The sequence below is a fragment of the Sarcophilus harrisii genome, chromosome 1 (assembly GCF_902635505.1).
Source record: "Sarcophilus harrisii chromosome 1, mSarHar1.11, whole genome shotgun sequence".
Classification (NCBI taxonomy): Eukaryota; Metazoa; Chordata; class Mammalia; order Dasyuromorphia; family Dasyuridae; genus Sarcophilus; species Sarcophilus harrisii.
Window position 1 is genome coordinate 210251529 of NC_045426.1, and position 16358 is coordinate 210267886.

At 33.2% G+C, this 16358-nt stretch overlaps 1 protein-coding gene across 6 annotated transcripts in view; it reads right to left on the reverse strand.

The window, feature by feature from the left end:
* PAM (peptidylglycine alpha-amidating monooxygenase) overlaps positions 1-16358 on the reverse strand; it is a 362537-nt gene that overhangs the window by 29010 nt on the left and 317169 nt on the right. For all 6 annotated transcript variants that reach the window (XM_031968924.1, XM_031968914.1, XM_031968908.1 and 3 more), the window contains one exon: positions 4092-4208. In XM_031968924.1, the coding sequence (XP_031824784.1) occupies positions 4092-4208 (117 nt within the window). The remainder of the gene's footprint in view (positions 1-4091; positions 4209-16358) is intronic.

Below are 16358 nucleotides of genomic sequence, written 5' to 3' on the forward strand. Positions count from 1 at the left end.
CCAATTCTAATATTCTTTTTTGCTGAGGCAATTGGGGTTAAGTGACTTGCCCAGGGTCACACAGTTAGGAAATATTAAGTGTCTGAGGCCAGATTTGAACTCAGGTCCTCTTGACTTCAGGGCTGGTGCTCTATCCACTGTACCACCTAGCTGCCCCCAATTCTAATTTTCAAAGAATTATTTTCATCTTTGAGACTCTACCTCCTTTTCTAGTTTGTTCACTTTTCCCCCATAATTTTCTTGTTTTTCTTGGATAGTTTTTATTTAAAATTTTTTTTTTTTAGTTTTTTCTCACTATCTGTCATTTTATTTTTAAACTCCTTTCTGAGTTCTTCTACAAATTCTCTCTGGGCAGGGAGCCATTTAACCACTTCTAATAGTGGAATGGGGGGATAGTGCCTCATGCTTCCCTTCAGCTCTCCCTTTGACCAGGAACCCCAAACCAAGAGCTCCATTCTCCTACAAGTGTTCACAGACAGCAGTGTCCCTGCCCTGCATTCATTGGATGTTGGTTACTTCTCTATCAGGGCTGTAGCTCTGTAGCAGATAATATATAGGAGGACCCCTCTTCTGCCCCAAATCTTCTTGATTATTCACCAGTCTATGTTCACTCTAAGGCACAAATTTGTTCTATTTTTGGGGTAAATCAGGAGAGATTGAAATTTACCAATGTACTCTACCATCTTCCCAGAATCCTCTCCAGCCCTGTCGTCTTGTGGGCAAAGTATTTAAGTTTCAGTTATAATATTTGACCTTCCAGTGAACAGCCCAAATTAATTTCTTTAAGTATTAAATAATTTGATCTTGTCCAAAGGTCTCTCAAAACTCTTCTCCATTACCATAATTCCTTGCTCAGCTTTACTTAGTTCAACTTTCCCAATCATACATTGCTCCTGGAAAAAACCACAGCTTTGACTCTATGGACCTTTGTCAACAAGGTGACATCTCTCTTTTTAGTATGCTCTCCAGATTTATCAGTTTTCCTTCTAACAATCAACTGAGTTTTTTTTTCATGGCTGCCATCATCACTTTAAGGGTTTTTGAGCCCAAGAATATAAAATCTGACACTGTTTCCACTGCTTTTCCCTCTATTTTCCAGGAAGTTGATGGGACTAATTACAACTTATAGTTTTCTCAAGAGACAAGAAAAAGATGATCTGGTATTCCCATCTCTTGAAGTGCTGTCACATTTTCTTGTGATTCACATAGTCTTTACTGTAGTCTGTGAAACAATAGATGTTTTTCTGTAACTCCTTTGCTTTCTCCATAATCCAGTGAATGTTGCAATTTTGTTTCGAGTTCTTTTGTCTCTTCAAAAAACAGCTTGTTCCATATCTATACACATATGTATTTATGTACATGTGAATAATATACATACATATGTAGTTATACATATATACATGTGTGCATGTATATGTGTGTTCTGAGTCCATAACCCGTCAGGAAGTGGGTAGCATATTTCATCATGAGTCCTTTGGAACTGTGGTTATTCATAATGTTAATCTATGTTTTTCCTTTAAAGTTGTTTGTCTTTACAATATTGCTGCTATTGTATAAACTGTTCTCCTGGCTGTGTTTTATTTACTCTGCATCACTTCATACAAGTCTCCCCATATTTTTCTGAATCCATCCCCTTTATTATTTCTTATCACATTTTTGTTGTTGTTCAACTTTGGATTTTGAAGTATTGAAGAATACCATGATATCATAGAGTGATGTCTTGACTTGCCTGTGAATTAGATTTAAGTGAGACAGACTTGTCCAAAATTGTCAGCTTTATTCTCTCTTCCAGAGTCATCAAAGTCCAGTGTTGGGACAAAAGTCAAGAAGACTGGCAATGGTCCAATACAGTGGATGATTTTGATGGATGGCTTTGGTATCCTTGATGTCTGACCTAGCCCCAAACACTCCAAAGCTTCTGATTCAGTTGCCTTCATGTTGGAACAAATTTTTCTTATCCTGTTATGTCTGGGACTGAGTCTCACATGTTTGCAAAAGACATCCTCCTAACTCACTGATGGTTTTAAGGGACTGTTAGTTATCCTCAACCTAGTTTAGTCTATGGACTGAGATGGTTTTCTGGGGTATGGACCCAGTGTATGCTACAGCTTCTTGGGGCCACTGATGAGAAAGGTGGGCACCAAAAGTGGATGAGCAGCCCAGGTCTGGTAAAGTCCACACATCATAGATGGTGGTTTTCTGTGAGCACTCCATTATATTACAGAATTTTATCACATACAAAATATATTATAATGCTACAGCTTCTGGGGGCCACTGAGGAGAAAGGTGGGCACCAAAAGTGGATGAGCAGCCCAGGTCTGGTAAAGTCCACACATCATAGATGGTGGTTTTCTGTGAGCACTCCATTATATTACAGAATTTTATCACATACAAATTATCACATACAATATATATATATATATATATTATAAAGTGACACAGTCACTTGTCATCTCCTCAGTTTACAATTTTTTTTTGCTAACACAAAAAAATTGTTATTGTGCATTAGAGCCCTTTTCCTCTTTTTAAAAAAAATCTTTTAGGATTGTAGTTTTAATATTTCGGAGTTAAAAGAGATGTCCAGTTCAGCAACTTTTGATGGCATAGTTCCAAACAGGCTTTCCAGAATGGCTGGACCAGTTCACAGCATTACCAATAGTAAATTAATGTTACTGTTTTCTCTCAGTCCTTCTATCATTTGTCGTTTTTCTTTTTTTGGTCAACTTGGTTAGACTGATGGCTGTGTGAGAGAACCTCAGAGTTGTTTTAATCTGCATATAGTTCCCTGTCTTAAGAAATTGGCCAGATCTACTTTTAAAAAGGCAGGCTAAAGTATTGTAGTAGTACTACAGTAGGAAAGTAAAGTAGTAGTCAATGCTAATATCTTATAACCACATTTTATTTTTTCTCCATGGCAAAAAACATCAGCCAACTCTGTTCATATCACTAAAATTCTGTCATTTAGAATTTAGAGAAAATAAAAAGTCTTTTTCAAAGCCAAATTTCACTGTGGCTACCGACTTAGGCTGGAAAGGCAATTTGCTTACTTTTCAACTTGGGGTGAGAAGAATGAAGCATTTTCACACTCCAATTATTGGATTAGCTTAAGTGACCCTTTCTCTTAAAGGATAATTGATTAGTTTTTTCTGTGTTCCATAACAAGCTATATTAGCTTTGTTGTAAGAATAGCATATTGCCATTGGCCTCATTTTTGATGGAGGTGATTGGTTTGGCTAGAGTTAATAAGGTATTCTGACATCTATGAAAAATAGGTCATGTTATTCCACTAGTTATTCAAGGAGACATTGTGGTGCGATGAGAAGTGTCATACTGAATCTAAGGTGGCTTGGGTTCTTTTCCCAGCTTTGTTATTGTTCACCCATGAAAATTGTGATTCTCTAAAAGACACCTGGAGAAGCAGTATAGTAGAGCAGAAAGCCCATTGTTTTGGAGTTAGGGAAACTTGGTTTCAAATCCCAACTCAAACACTAGCTATATGATCCCAGACAAATCATTTTATCTCGTCTTTGTTTTCCTCATCTGTAAAGTGAAAGATTTGGACTTGATAGCTAGGAAGATCCATTACAGCTCTAACTTTTTGATCCTATTTTCTTATTTCCTATCTTCGCCAATTTTCTTATTTCTTAAAAGAAAAGACTGGACTAGATGTTGTGATGTGCTGGTAAATGTTTAACAGCTTGTTCTTGAAAAACAATAAACTTTAAAATTTAATTTGCATCATTAACATTTTTATTCATCACTTTTTAAAGTCTAGACAATCAACAAAACAATAAATCAAGCAATGTTTTGTAGCATTTGCCATATCAGAGGTTTAAATGATCACAATGAGAATATAAAAGTATGAGCACATCCCAAGTTTCTGCTGTCCCTACTGAGGTCTAAAAATTTATAACCCTAGGACCAGGAATTTTCTAGGACAGTTTCAATATTTTATGATTCTAGATAATGCAGAGAACAGGAAACTCTAGAAAGTTTCTAATGGTATCCTATACTATCTAATTCCCTCAATGACATGCGTGTATTATACTTAGCAGAAATCTTGGAAACAATAACAAAACAGTATAACTCACAAATTTTTCCCAGTAGATTGAAGCACTGCAGCATTATTTGGATCTATCACAAGAATAGTATCCTCTTCAATTGGTCCAAGTCCTCTTTGCTGATAAACAAATTTGCTGTCAAATGAGCTAGATAAAATACATGAGAATGGGAAATAAATACATAATTCAAAGCTTCTAGATAATTTAAAAACATACATTCAAATGCTGTTTTAATTATAAACTCAAGAAGATAGAAAAATAACATTTATTTTAATATTTATATTCATAATTGTTTTAATTTCTTAAAAGATCACAGATATACCATATTTATTTATATTAGGTTCCTTCAATAGAACTAATCAAAAGTATATTTAACAAGAGAATTCTCAAAAGAATTCAATGTATTCTTCAAAATTAAAGAAAGAAAATGTTAAATAAGATTCTTAATGCAACTCCAAATATAAATATATATATGTTATTTAAATTTGAAATAATAAAATATATGTGTATACACACATACATACATATATATAATCAATTAAATTCTATACTTATTATGAGTGAGGTATACTGATAAATGCTGGGGATATAAGATAAATGATACAGTTCCTATCTTCAAAGTGCATGAGTGTATTACACATACACCCACATATATATGCATATATATGCTACAATGATATTGCATGTACACAGATAAGATTGGAAGTGATATGTTCAAAGGAGAGATATATGCAAAGCATTCAAAGAAAACATAGGACAGAAAGAATATTTTTATCTTTTTAAATTAAATAAGGCTTCAAGAAGAAGGTAACAATTGAGAAAAGTTCAGAGAAAGTAAAAAATTCATTTCCTTTGAAGATATACATTATATATATATATATATATATATATATATATATATATATATATATATATATACTGCCCTCCCTTTTGTTGTTGTTTAATTCATTAATTGTGTTCAACTCTTTGTGATCCTATTTGGGTTTTTGTTTTTTTAGCAAAGATTCTGGAGTGGTTTGTCATTTCCTTCTCTAGCTTATTTTACAGACATGGAAGCTAAGGCAAACAGGGCTAAACTACTTGTCCAGGGACATACAGCTTATAAATGTCTGAGGCTAGATTTAATTTCAGGAAGATCAATCTTCCTGACTCCAGGACTTGTGTTCCATTTACCTAGCTGCTCTCTTCTTCAGAGGAAGTGCTATTTTAATCAAATTGAATAAAATTGACCGGATGATCTACAAAGTCTCTAAAAGTCGTCTAAACTCTTTTCTCTACGAAAAATGTCCATAGATTTGCCAAAATAATCTTCCTAATGTACAGGTTGCTTTAAAGTACAAGTAGCCTTGCTAACTCCCAATTACCTCTATAATAAAAAACAAGGCCTATTTTATTACCAAGGACATTTAAAACCTTTCACAGACTTTAACCTTTTAACCTTTGTTTTCCAGAATTATGTCATCTAACTTCTCCATGTATTCTTTGTTCCACCCCAATTGGCTTACTTGATGTTTTCTGAACTCAGCCGGGCATCTCCTGCCTCTGGGCTTTAACATAAGACTCTCCCCACGTCATCCTCCTCACCTGTCCCACATGCACCCCTCTTTACCTCTGTTTCTTAGATTACTTCCTTTTCTTCAGGGCTCATCTTAGACACCATCCTCTCTGGGAAGTAATTTCTGATCTCCTTAATTGTCAATGTTCTCTTTTTCTTCAAAATGTATAGTCATATGAATAAATGTCTATACCTCCAATATAATGATAACTTAGTGACAGAAACTTTAAAAAAATGTGTCTTTGTATCTCCAAAATTTAGCATATACTCTTATTGAGACACAAATATTCAAATGGATTTCTGATCTAATTTATACAAAATGCAATTCATTCAGTTTTGCCTGTTTTATAAAATTTGTCAATGTCTTCCCATAAGTTTGTCCTAGGGTCTCTAGCTATTATGACAGGATATGAGGGTGGTTAATAATTATTTTTTGGATTGAATCAAACAAAAGCTTATTGGGTAATTTTATATTAAAAACCAATTAAAACATTTAAGTTAGCACAAATATAAGTTAGTACAAATTTTAATATGACTTTTCAAGTGTTATAATTATGGAAACATACTTTAATTGAATGACCATCATAAAAATTTTAACTTTTTTAAATTTTAAAAGAATTATATAATGTGTTAAAATGTATCTTATAAGCACATTTTATCCTAGTTGTATGCAGCCTGTGGAATACAACACATTTTATTGAATATAAAGAATTTAAGTGGGCAGCTAGATGGCACAATGGATAGAGCACTGATCCTGGAGTCAGGAAGACCTGAGTTCAAATCTGCCTTCAGACATTCAATACTTCCTAGATGTGTGATTTTGCCCAAGTCACTTGACCCCAACTGCCTTGCAAAAACAAACAAAAAAGAATTTAGGGAAATGGAACTTAATGTGTTCTGGTTTTTTTTTTTTTTCCTTTTTTACCCTTTTCCAACTGTCCAATAATTTCTTAATGGCAATCAAGTTCAATCTATGATAATTTCATTTTTGGCAAAACTGAATTTTTTTCTTTACATCATCATTTAAAACTGTGAAAAAAGCTATCCATATATTATAGTGAAAATGCAAATAAAATAACATTCAAGTAGAATTACATATTTTGAGGTGCATTTTTTTAATTAAAGAAAATGCTAAGATTAATCAAATCTGTTATAGTTCCATTGATTAATTGCTTGGTATACATTTGAACTCATATAGTCAGTAGAACAAAATCTTTAGAATATATCTATATCTAGTAATTTTTTCGTTTCTGAAAGATAACAGTAAATCTCTGAAGTAGTTTTTATTAATGATGCATTCACTTTAACACAATATTGTTTCAGCTTAGTCAAGAAAAAAATGAAGTAATATCATTTACTTGTAATATTAGGCAGTTAAAGTCACATAGTGACATCTAGGAAATACACATTTTTATGGCATGCAGATACATTATGAAACATTATATGAGATTTTTACTGAGACATCATTTAAGGGAAATGTAAAATTGATTAAATGAAAATCTCTGTGAAAAATCTGCAGGATGATACTGAATTAAAAGTGATAGGCTTGCAAGAAGTATGAAATAATGTCTTCTTTCTTCTGCTAAATGTGAACATCTATCATATTTTCAAAAATCTAATTTCAGTACAGATAGCTCTAGTGAATATATCCTAATCAGTTCACCAGGAGACAGCTGTACTTGACTAAATTATCAATGATCTTTTCTAATTTTCCATTTGATTTCTAATCCCCATCAAGAATACTTTTCAAAGCAGAGGTATCAGAAGGTACTGCAAATTACAAAGACTTCATTGATATTGTTAACTCCCCAGAAATGTTTAGATCTCTGGAAAAATTAATATAGGGCTACAGATATTTGAAACACTTTGATGTTTCACACACACACACACACACACACACACACACACACACACACACACACGCTGGCACCCCTCCACCACCAACATGTGTGAGAGTATTTTAGGAAGGTACAGTGATTGATATCGAGGGAAAAACCCAGGAATCATATTAAAAAAAAACCTAGGTTATCTGGCTATGCTTTCTTGTCTGGCTTTCCGTATTTGTAGCCACCTGCAAATCTTCCATTCTTTGGAAATTATTAACACATCCTCCCCAACAAAAAATTGGATTATCAACCTGGACTCACCCCAGGCTCAATAGAAAGAAGAGGTTTTGCCTTATTTTTCCTGGAGTTAGGCCCTCATCTCACTTTCTTAAGGCATCGCCAAACTGAGCCTGTCACTCTCTCTATCTGTGCTTTAGTATATATATAGTTTCCACCAATGGAATATAAACTCCTCTGTCTTGCTTTCTTATATTTGTATTCCCAGTGCTTAGCACAGTACCTGGTACATAGATAATTTTTTATCTAAATATATTTTCTTTGTCTAAAAAAAAATCCATCTATTTTTCACAGCCTCCTTCCCTCCCTCCTACCTTTCTTTCTTTCTTTTTCTTCCTTTTCTTCCTTCCCTTCTTTCTTTCCTCCTTCCTTCCTTCCTTCCTTCCTTCCTTCCTTCCTTCCTTCCTTCCTTCCTCCTCCCTCCTCCTCCCTCCCTTCCTTTCCTTCCTTCCTTCCTTCCTTCCTTCCTTCCTTCCTCTCCCTCCTCCTCTCTCCTCCTTCCTTCCTTCCTTCCTTCCTTCCTTCCTTCCTTCCTTCCTTCCTTCCTTCCTTCCTTCCTTCCTTCCTTCCTTTCTTCCTTCCTTCCTTCCAGGAATAGTTGCATTGCATCTTTCCTTCCTTCCTTCCAGGAATAGTTGCATTGCATCTTTCTGCTTAATTATGTGAATAAAGGCAGATGTTGTACAAGTAAAATATTGATATATTCTCTTACAACAGTAGCAGCCCTTCCTTTCATCCTTATGATTTAAGTGTACTAGGACACCCACTGTGCTAACATTTATTATTTTAATCTCAATAAATCTGTGTGCTCCTGGATGATTGTAAATGTATTTATACTCTTTATTTTCATTATCACTTAGACACATGTTCACTTAATACATCACAAAATGTGTTCTCTTGTCCAGTAGCATTTGAATGAAGTGCTTTGTATAGGCAATAATGATTGCTATAATGTGGAAATGGTATTTTCCTCTAAAGTCTAGGACCTTAGAAATTGAACAATTTAAAAAAGCTAAAACTATGCTTAAAACAATTGTTAAATCCCTTCATTTGTATAGGGACAGGGACTATACACACACACACACACACACCCTACATATTTGTGCATGAATGTTTAAATACTTTATAGATTAGTGATCTATTTTATGACAGTCTCAAATGATACACATTGTAGCCCATTCACCCTTCCTTAATCTGAATCACTTAAAAATAATTTCTCTTTGGTCTGAGGGTCCACCTAACATTCTAGGGATCTATCTTTAATGTTCCTGATATTGTATAGATACCAATGGAATATGCACTGTTTGTCCCTTGTTCCTGCTATGTAACTAGGTTACCTTCTTTTTTCAAGGTAACCTCTCTGATGACATCCTTTATATTGTTGCTCCTGTATGAGTCTCCAGTGATGATGTACTCCAGCATCATGACCAGTATAAACCCTCCACTGTCCTTTGGGTGACTCTTAACTTTACTTAACTTATGTAATTATGTATTGTATATCTCAAAGTTATATAGCATGAAAACATACTGCTGTTAAAACATGAAGGGGGGGAGAAGATAAAGTACAAAGGATATGGTAAAGAAAGAGATTGAGAAAGAAAATAGTAAGTAAAAATTAGATGGAGGGAAATTCACAAATAGCAATTGAAACTTTGAACATGAATGGTGGCAAAAAATTAGAAATTGAAGGGATCCTAATCAATTGGGGAACTGCTAAAAGACTTGTGATATATGGTTGTGATGGAATACTACTGTGCTATAGGAAATGACAAACTCAGTCATCTTAGAAAAGCATGGAAAGGTTTGCATGGAATGATGAAAAGCAAAATGAACAAAACCAAGAGATCACTGTGTATAGCAACAGCAATATCTGTTTTAAGAAGTACTTTTGAGTGAATAAATCACTTTGACTATTATAAATGCACAAATTAAAAATGAACAATCTCCTTTAGATATATGCCTGGGAGTACAATCTCTGAGCCAAAGATTATACACACAAGCTACTTTATTATTCAAGCTGCTTTCCAAAATAACTGTACAAATTTACAACTCCACCAATGATGTATTTGTCTGTCTGTGTTCATACAACACTTTCTTTAGTATTACCAGATTTTGTCATATTTGTTAATTTGCCAGATGTGAGATAAAATCTCAGAATTTATAATTTATCTAAATATATTCAGTACAAAAGCTTATCTCATAATTGTGCTTGTAGACAAATTTTATTCTGTGTTAAATTATACTTTTCTTTATCTTTCTTACTTATTCCAATATTATTTTACTTATATTGGAACTTGTTATTAACTTACAATTCAGCAATTCCAAAGATTATGACTTGAAAATTAAGATTAAATAAATCAGACTATAGAAAACAAAAGGCAGACCAAAAATACTGGGACCATTCTTTACTGAAAGTATGCTTAGTGTGAATGAAATTATAGGGAGTTGGTGAAATTTTTAAAGAAATGAATAAGCTAAGTATCTTTTTAAAAAAACTGTCTTGCTCTTTATTGTCTAATTCAAAGAAAATGTCTATTTCACACTAATTTGGTTTATTATCCAAGACTGTTTAGGAGGTACTTCCCACATGTCAGAATCTTTTTTCTCCTTTACAATCCATACTTCTTCATCACAATGATCATTAGTTATACTATTTTTATTATAATCTTCCTTGCATCTCCTTGATTCACTAGCAATTTTATTACAAACCTTGCTTCACTAGCAATACTAGTATGTATTTTTCTTTCTCTAACCCTTCTACCTTTTGACTATTCTTATTTTTTGTTATAATTGTTAATCTGCATTTGTGAATGTTTTCAATTGATTATGCAAATTCATAGATGCACCAATTGGACGCATTGGTGTCTGTTGCTATATATGACACAAGAAAGAAGCCAAGTCAGTTCCCAGCTAAGAGCTTATCATCTAGCTAAATTACTTGCTCCAGCACTAGAAAACAGTAACATGTCTAGGATTTTTAAGAAAAATGTAGCTTTAAGAGAAGAAATGGCAATATAATAAGAGCAAAATACTCATTTAGAATATATACTGTGCTTTTAATAAACCATCAGAAGAGTTTCTATATGCTTGAGCAGGCAGCATCAAGAGATATTTAACCAATCAGTTTCTTGAATAACTGACCATTTCAAATCCTTTCATTTGGAAGAGCTAGAATTCTGTAAAAGAGAACAGCTGTTTTGTTATAGCCATACAGGGAAGAAAGAAAGAGATTGATATTCTTTCTCTTGCTCTCTTTTCCCCAAAGAAAACCATTAATTAAAAATATTTTTCCTTCCAAATAGTCAAATAGGCAGATTATAAATGATTTTGTGATTCAAAGAAAGATAACTGAATAAATTCATAAATAGATTCTAGATAATAGGGCTGATTAAAGCATTGCTGTTGCAAACTATTTAGTTTAGTGTTCTAAAGAAGCTATCCTGCATTATGTAATGCACAGAGCTTTTTATTTTACTCAGGTTTTTTTTTTCAGAATATCATAATATACTTGTGCATTTTATACAGTGTCTAACAAAATTGATTATTTTTGTTTGCTTCTTAGAAGAAGCTCTCATCTGAAGAGACTGAAATAATTTCTAATGCCCAGAATTCATCATTCTTTATTTTAAAAGAACCTTATTTTCTAATAGTGTTTTGTATATTAGCAGCTAATCAACTGGCTAGGATAAATAAATTAAGAAATATAAAATAAATAATAATAATGAAAGAAAATGAACGTGATGTAATTAGAACAGTTAAATAGCCAAAGGATGTTCTTTAAAAGTATGATTTTTATAAGTGAGTGAGGGTATACCCTAGATTTGAAAGTAGATTTAAAAAAATTCAGATAAAATAGTCATGAACACTCAGACAGGGATTATAAAAGAGAAAACTGCCAAAAGGCATGAGACAACCTAAAAAAAAATTTCTGGATTGCCATTCAAATCAGGAAGCATTCCAAGAAGAAAAATAGCAAGATATTTAAAGAAACTAATGTGGTGGTATGAGTTCTGCTTAGCTCAGTTTTTCACATAAGAGGTAGAGATGATAGAAAGAGGGCATTCGACCAAAAATGACTGCAAGACACTGTTATAAACCCATAAGAATGTTAAGAGAGCCTAAATTCTTAGAATAAGTGAAAACTTAAAAAAAAATGCTGAAGAAAACAAAAGGGATTTTTTAAAAGGCCTGATTCAATTTAACAAGCATTATTTAAAGTACTCTGCTAAGTGACTGGGATGTAAAGATAAAAAATGATATTCCATGCCCTCAAAGGGGTTTACGTGTTAATGGAAGAGGGGTACAATAAAAACAATACAAAAGCCCTAGGATTTTGTTTGGGAGACTAAGATGAATACTGAAGTATTGGGCCCACTATTCAAGAAAAATGGAACTCAAATCCTATGTTATTTCTGGGAGCCAGTATGGTGTGGTGGAAAGAATACTGGTTCTAAACAAACAAACAAACAAAAAAAAAACCAGAATTCAAAGCCTGGGAAATTCAAAAATATCTTACATTTGATTTTTTCAATACTATGAGGATAATTACACTTATACCACTAATCTTATTGGATTATTGAGTTTTGGAGAGTGAAATACTTTGCAAATCCTGATACCTCAATGAATCTTTTTTTTTTTTCCTGTCAAATTCATTCAGACATCGTTTCAATTGTGTCCAATTTTTTTTGTGATTCCATCTGGAATAAAAGCAGTTCTTTTTTTTTTTTTTTCATAAAGGAGGATAATCTTCAAATTGGAAAGTCAAGTTACCAAACATTTATTAAGCACTTATTATATGCTTAATATTAAGTGTTAAGGATATAGCAAAAGTCTGTCTCAAGTAAGGAAGACATACATCTGTATACAAACAAGATCTGTATACATACAAGACAAATCAGAGATTATCTCAGAGTCAGCGCTGCATTAAGGAGGTTTAGGAAGGGTTTCTTTAAAGAAAAGGGGCCTTTGGCTGAGACTTGAAGGACATCAAGGAAGTCAGAAGATGGAGATAAAGAAAGATTTCTAGGCATGAGGGAGAGCTTGTGAAAATTTTAATTTGAGAGATAAGTGTTGTGTATGAGAAACAGCAAGTAGGTCTATTAAAATAGAAGGTCAAGGAAGGGGAGAACATAGTAGTAGTATGTCTGGCCTTTTAAAATGAGATCAAATTCTAGTTCCAGATTAATTATATTACTATAGTTAAAACAAAACAGAACAAAAAGCCTCTAGCTATGAAAGTAATAGTAGGCAATAATCCTCAAAGAATCATTAAGAAGGAAAAAAAATAATACTAGGCAAAAGGAAATGTTCCAGTTATTACGAAAATGGGGGAAAAAGATGTATCACAAAATGTATAAAGCTGGAAAAAAGTTCGACTGTGATATAAATGATTTGTGAGCTCTGAGAAAAGAAATAAATAAGCAGTAAAAACAAACTATGCCAAATAAACCTCGTTTTCTTTTTTATCAGGTCATGAAACTGGTGGAAAAGGGGAATTCTGTGGACATAGACACTGGGATTTCAATAAGGTATTTGGCTGTTGCATGGATATATTCCTAAACAGGATGGAGATATAGGTTTGAGTCTGAACAACTGTCCTTAGAGTGTCTTTGGAATTGATAATCAATCTGGATACAGATCTACACTGATAGAATAGAGTTCGATTCATAGAAGCATAAATTGCCATGGCAAATTCAGTTCTCTATATATGTTCCTCAATACTAGTATATTTTAAGTTTGTGATCATTCTTCTCAATAATGTTGCGTGTGCTGTGGGAGAATATATCTCAGATTTGTATGTTGGGGAAGGGGTTTTGTTACTACTGTTCTTACTATGCAATTTTAGTAAATGACTTTATCTTAAATAAATCATGTGCTTGTAAGTTATGGGTCTGTTAGTGTGAAGCCATACAATACCTTTGAACCTAAGGGCAGTAGCTTCTCCCCTCTGGAAGACCCATCTTATGACTGATAGTAGTACTTTGGATATTATGCTACACAAAGATTTAGGGTTGGAAGAAACCCTGGAAATAATTTACTTGAAACCTTTCATTTTCTAGATAAGCAAATAGAGATCTGGAGTTTTAAAATATTTTGCCAAAATTCACACAGTCAGTAAGTACCAAAATTAGAATTCAGAACTAGGTTCCTTAATTCTAAACCACTGCTCATTCTTAGGATTTATAGTTGAAATAAACCTTAGAATCTTGAGACCAAGATGGGTAACAGACTTTTCCATGGTCACAAAAGAAAATAAATGTCAGAAGGGGACTCTGAGCCCAGGTTCTTCAGTCTCAGAGGCTGCTGTTAGAAGCTTTTTCATTATACCATACTGCATCCCTCTGGGACTTAACAGAAAGTTCTGTCTTTATACTTAAACATCAATTACATAAAAATTGGCTTAGTTGTCAAAGCTTGAAATGAGCCAACATAATCATATAGCTGGCACAAAATTAGTGCATTCTTAGGATGCATTAAAATCTCCTTAATGTGTAAATTAAAAGCATCCTTACACTAAGTGAAGTAAGTATTACCAAGAAAACATTGTTCACAGCAACAAGATTATATAATGATGGATTTGGCTCTTCTCAACAATGAGGCAATTCCAATAGACTTGGAAGATGGGAAAATGTCATCTATATCCAGAGAGGGAAATATGAAGACTTAATGTGGATCAAAGAATAATATTTTCACTTTTTGTTGTTTGTTTTTCTTTCTCATGTTTTTTTTTCTTTTTGATTTGACTTTTTTTTCTGCAAGCATGATTAATTAACCTATGTTAATGTTTAGCACATGTTTAACCTCTATTGGATTGCTAGCTTTCTTGGGGAAAAAACGGGAGCAAAAGAGGAAGAAAAATTTGGAACAAAAAATGAATTTACAAAGGTGAATGTTGAAAACTATCTTTGCATGTATTTGGAAAAATAAAATAGTATTTTTTTAAAAAAGCATCCCTACATTATATACTGTGTTAGTTCTAGGTACTATGATGACAAACTCAACACCTTTTAGTAGAAGACCACTAGACTGGTGAGGGATCTGGAAATTATATCAGAGGTTATGTTATGAGTTGAGAAAATGGCATTGCTTTGTCTGAAGAAGTATTAGGTACATATATTAGATATCTTCAAATATTTTGTGTTTCTATACCAGATAGGATGCTGACTAATTTGTAAAAGGTACGTGGAAAGATTTGGATGATTATAAGAAGAAATATTTAAAAAGGAACTTGAACAATTTAGTGAGCTTCCTTGAAAAGTAATGAAGTCCCTATCTCTGGGCATTTTCAAAAAGAAACTGAATCACCATTAGGAATATTATAGATGGGATACTGTATTGGAAAGGGAGGTTACATTAGATAATAGAATATTATGGTGGAAAGTTCTATAATTTTGGAGACAAAAGATACAGATTCTTGATCTTTACCTGTTTGAGCTTGAATAGTTCACTCAACTTCCCCAGGCCTCAGCTTCCTTAATTATAAAATGAGCGAGTTAGAGTAAATGGTTTTTCAGGTCTCTTTGAGCCCAAGTGTTATGATTATATCAAATCTAAGAAATCTTTTAGGTTTAAAATTTTAAGAGTGAGAATAGATCTTGATGATCTAATTCAGTCATGGACCATCTAGCTACCTAGATCATATTAAAAAGTAACGGGTCAGTCCATTGGGTAAACAGGTAGATAGAGATGTTCCTTTAAGATATAATCCCAAACATCTGTGATTATTTCAAGTAAGAGACCTAGGAACAGCTGTTCCTATGGAAGGATCTTTCTAATCCCTTCTGGGAGGCATTTAAACTTTAAAGAGCTGTAGCTGCCATGCTGTACTAATGCTCTGACAGATAAAAGGTTTCTTTAAAATTTCATGACACTGCTGGAACTATGCATTTTCCACCTCCATTGGGAAAGTTATTTAAAATAGTCATTTTGGAGAGAGGGATGAAGCAGAAGGAAATACTAGTTAAACATTTTGGTGAACAAATTTGGCTTGCTAATTCTTACAATCTTACTGCCATATTAACATGGCACTATGTAGCAGAGGGATAAGCTTGAGACAAGACTAGTAGTCATATGAGAGATGCTAAATTGAGCTTTGACTAGGGCCACTAGAAAGCATGTTGACTCTTTACAAGTTTTGTGATCTTTTCCAAGTGTAATGATATTTATTAGATTTAGATTGGAAAAAAATCCCTGACCTTAGGGCACTTATAATTTAAAAGTGGAAAGTCAGTATGGGAAAGATTGTACAGAAAAGTTTAATGGGATTTTATTCAATGTATTCAAGTGGTCATAGCTTCAGGAATTCAATTTCTATTCCAAATCCAATCTTGCAAGTATATTACCACAATACTCACTATGCATAAGAGAAGTTGAATATTCTAAAAAGTATCCTTCTTTCACTGAAGAAAGGGATGAGTAATTACGCAAATGTTGCTTTTTTTTCTAATACATCATATGGAAGGCAACAAGATTGTGGACATGCAAGCACAGTGTCTAGAACACAGTAAACATTTAATAAATGCTCTTTAGATGGCGTGTCAGCATAAAATTCTGAGTCTATAGCTCATGAAAAATAAAAACAAATGCAACAATAATTTACCAAACCTTTAGGAAGAAATA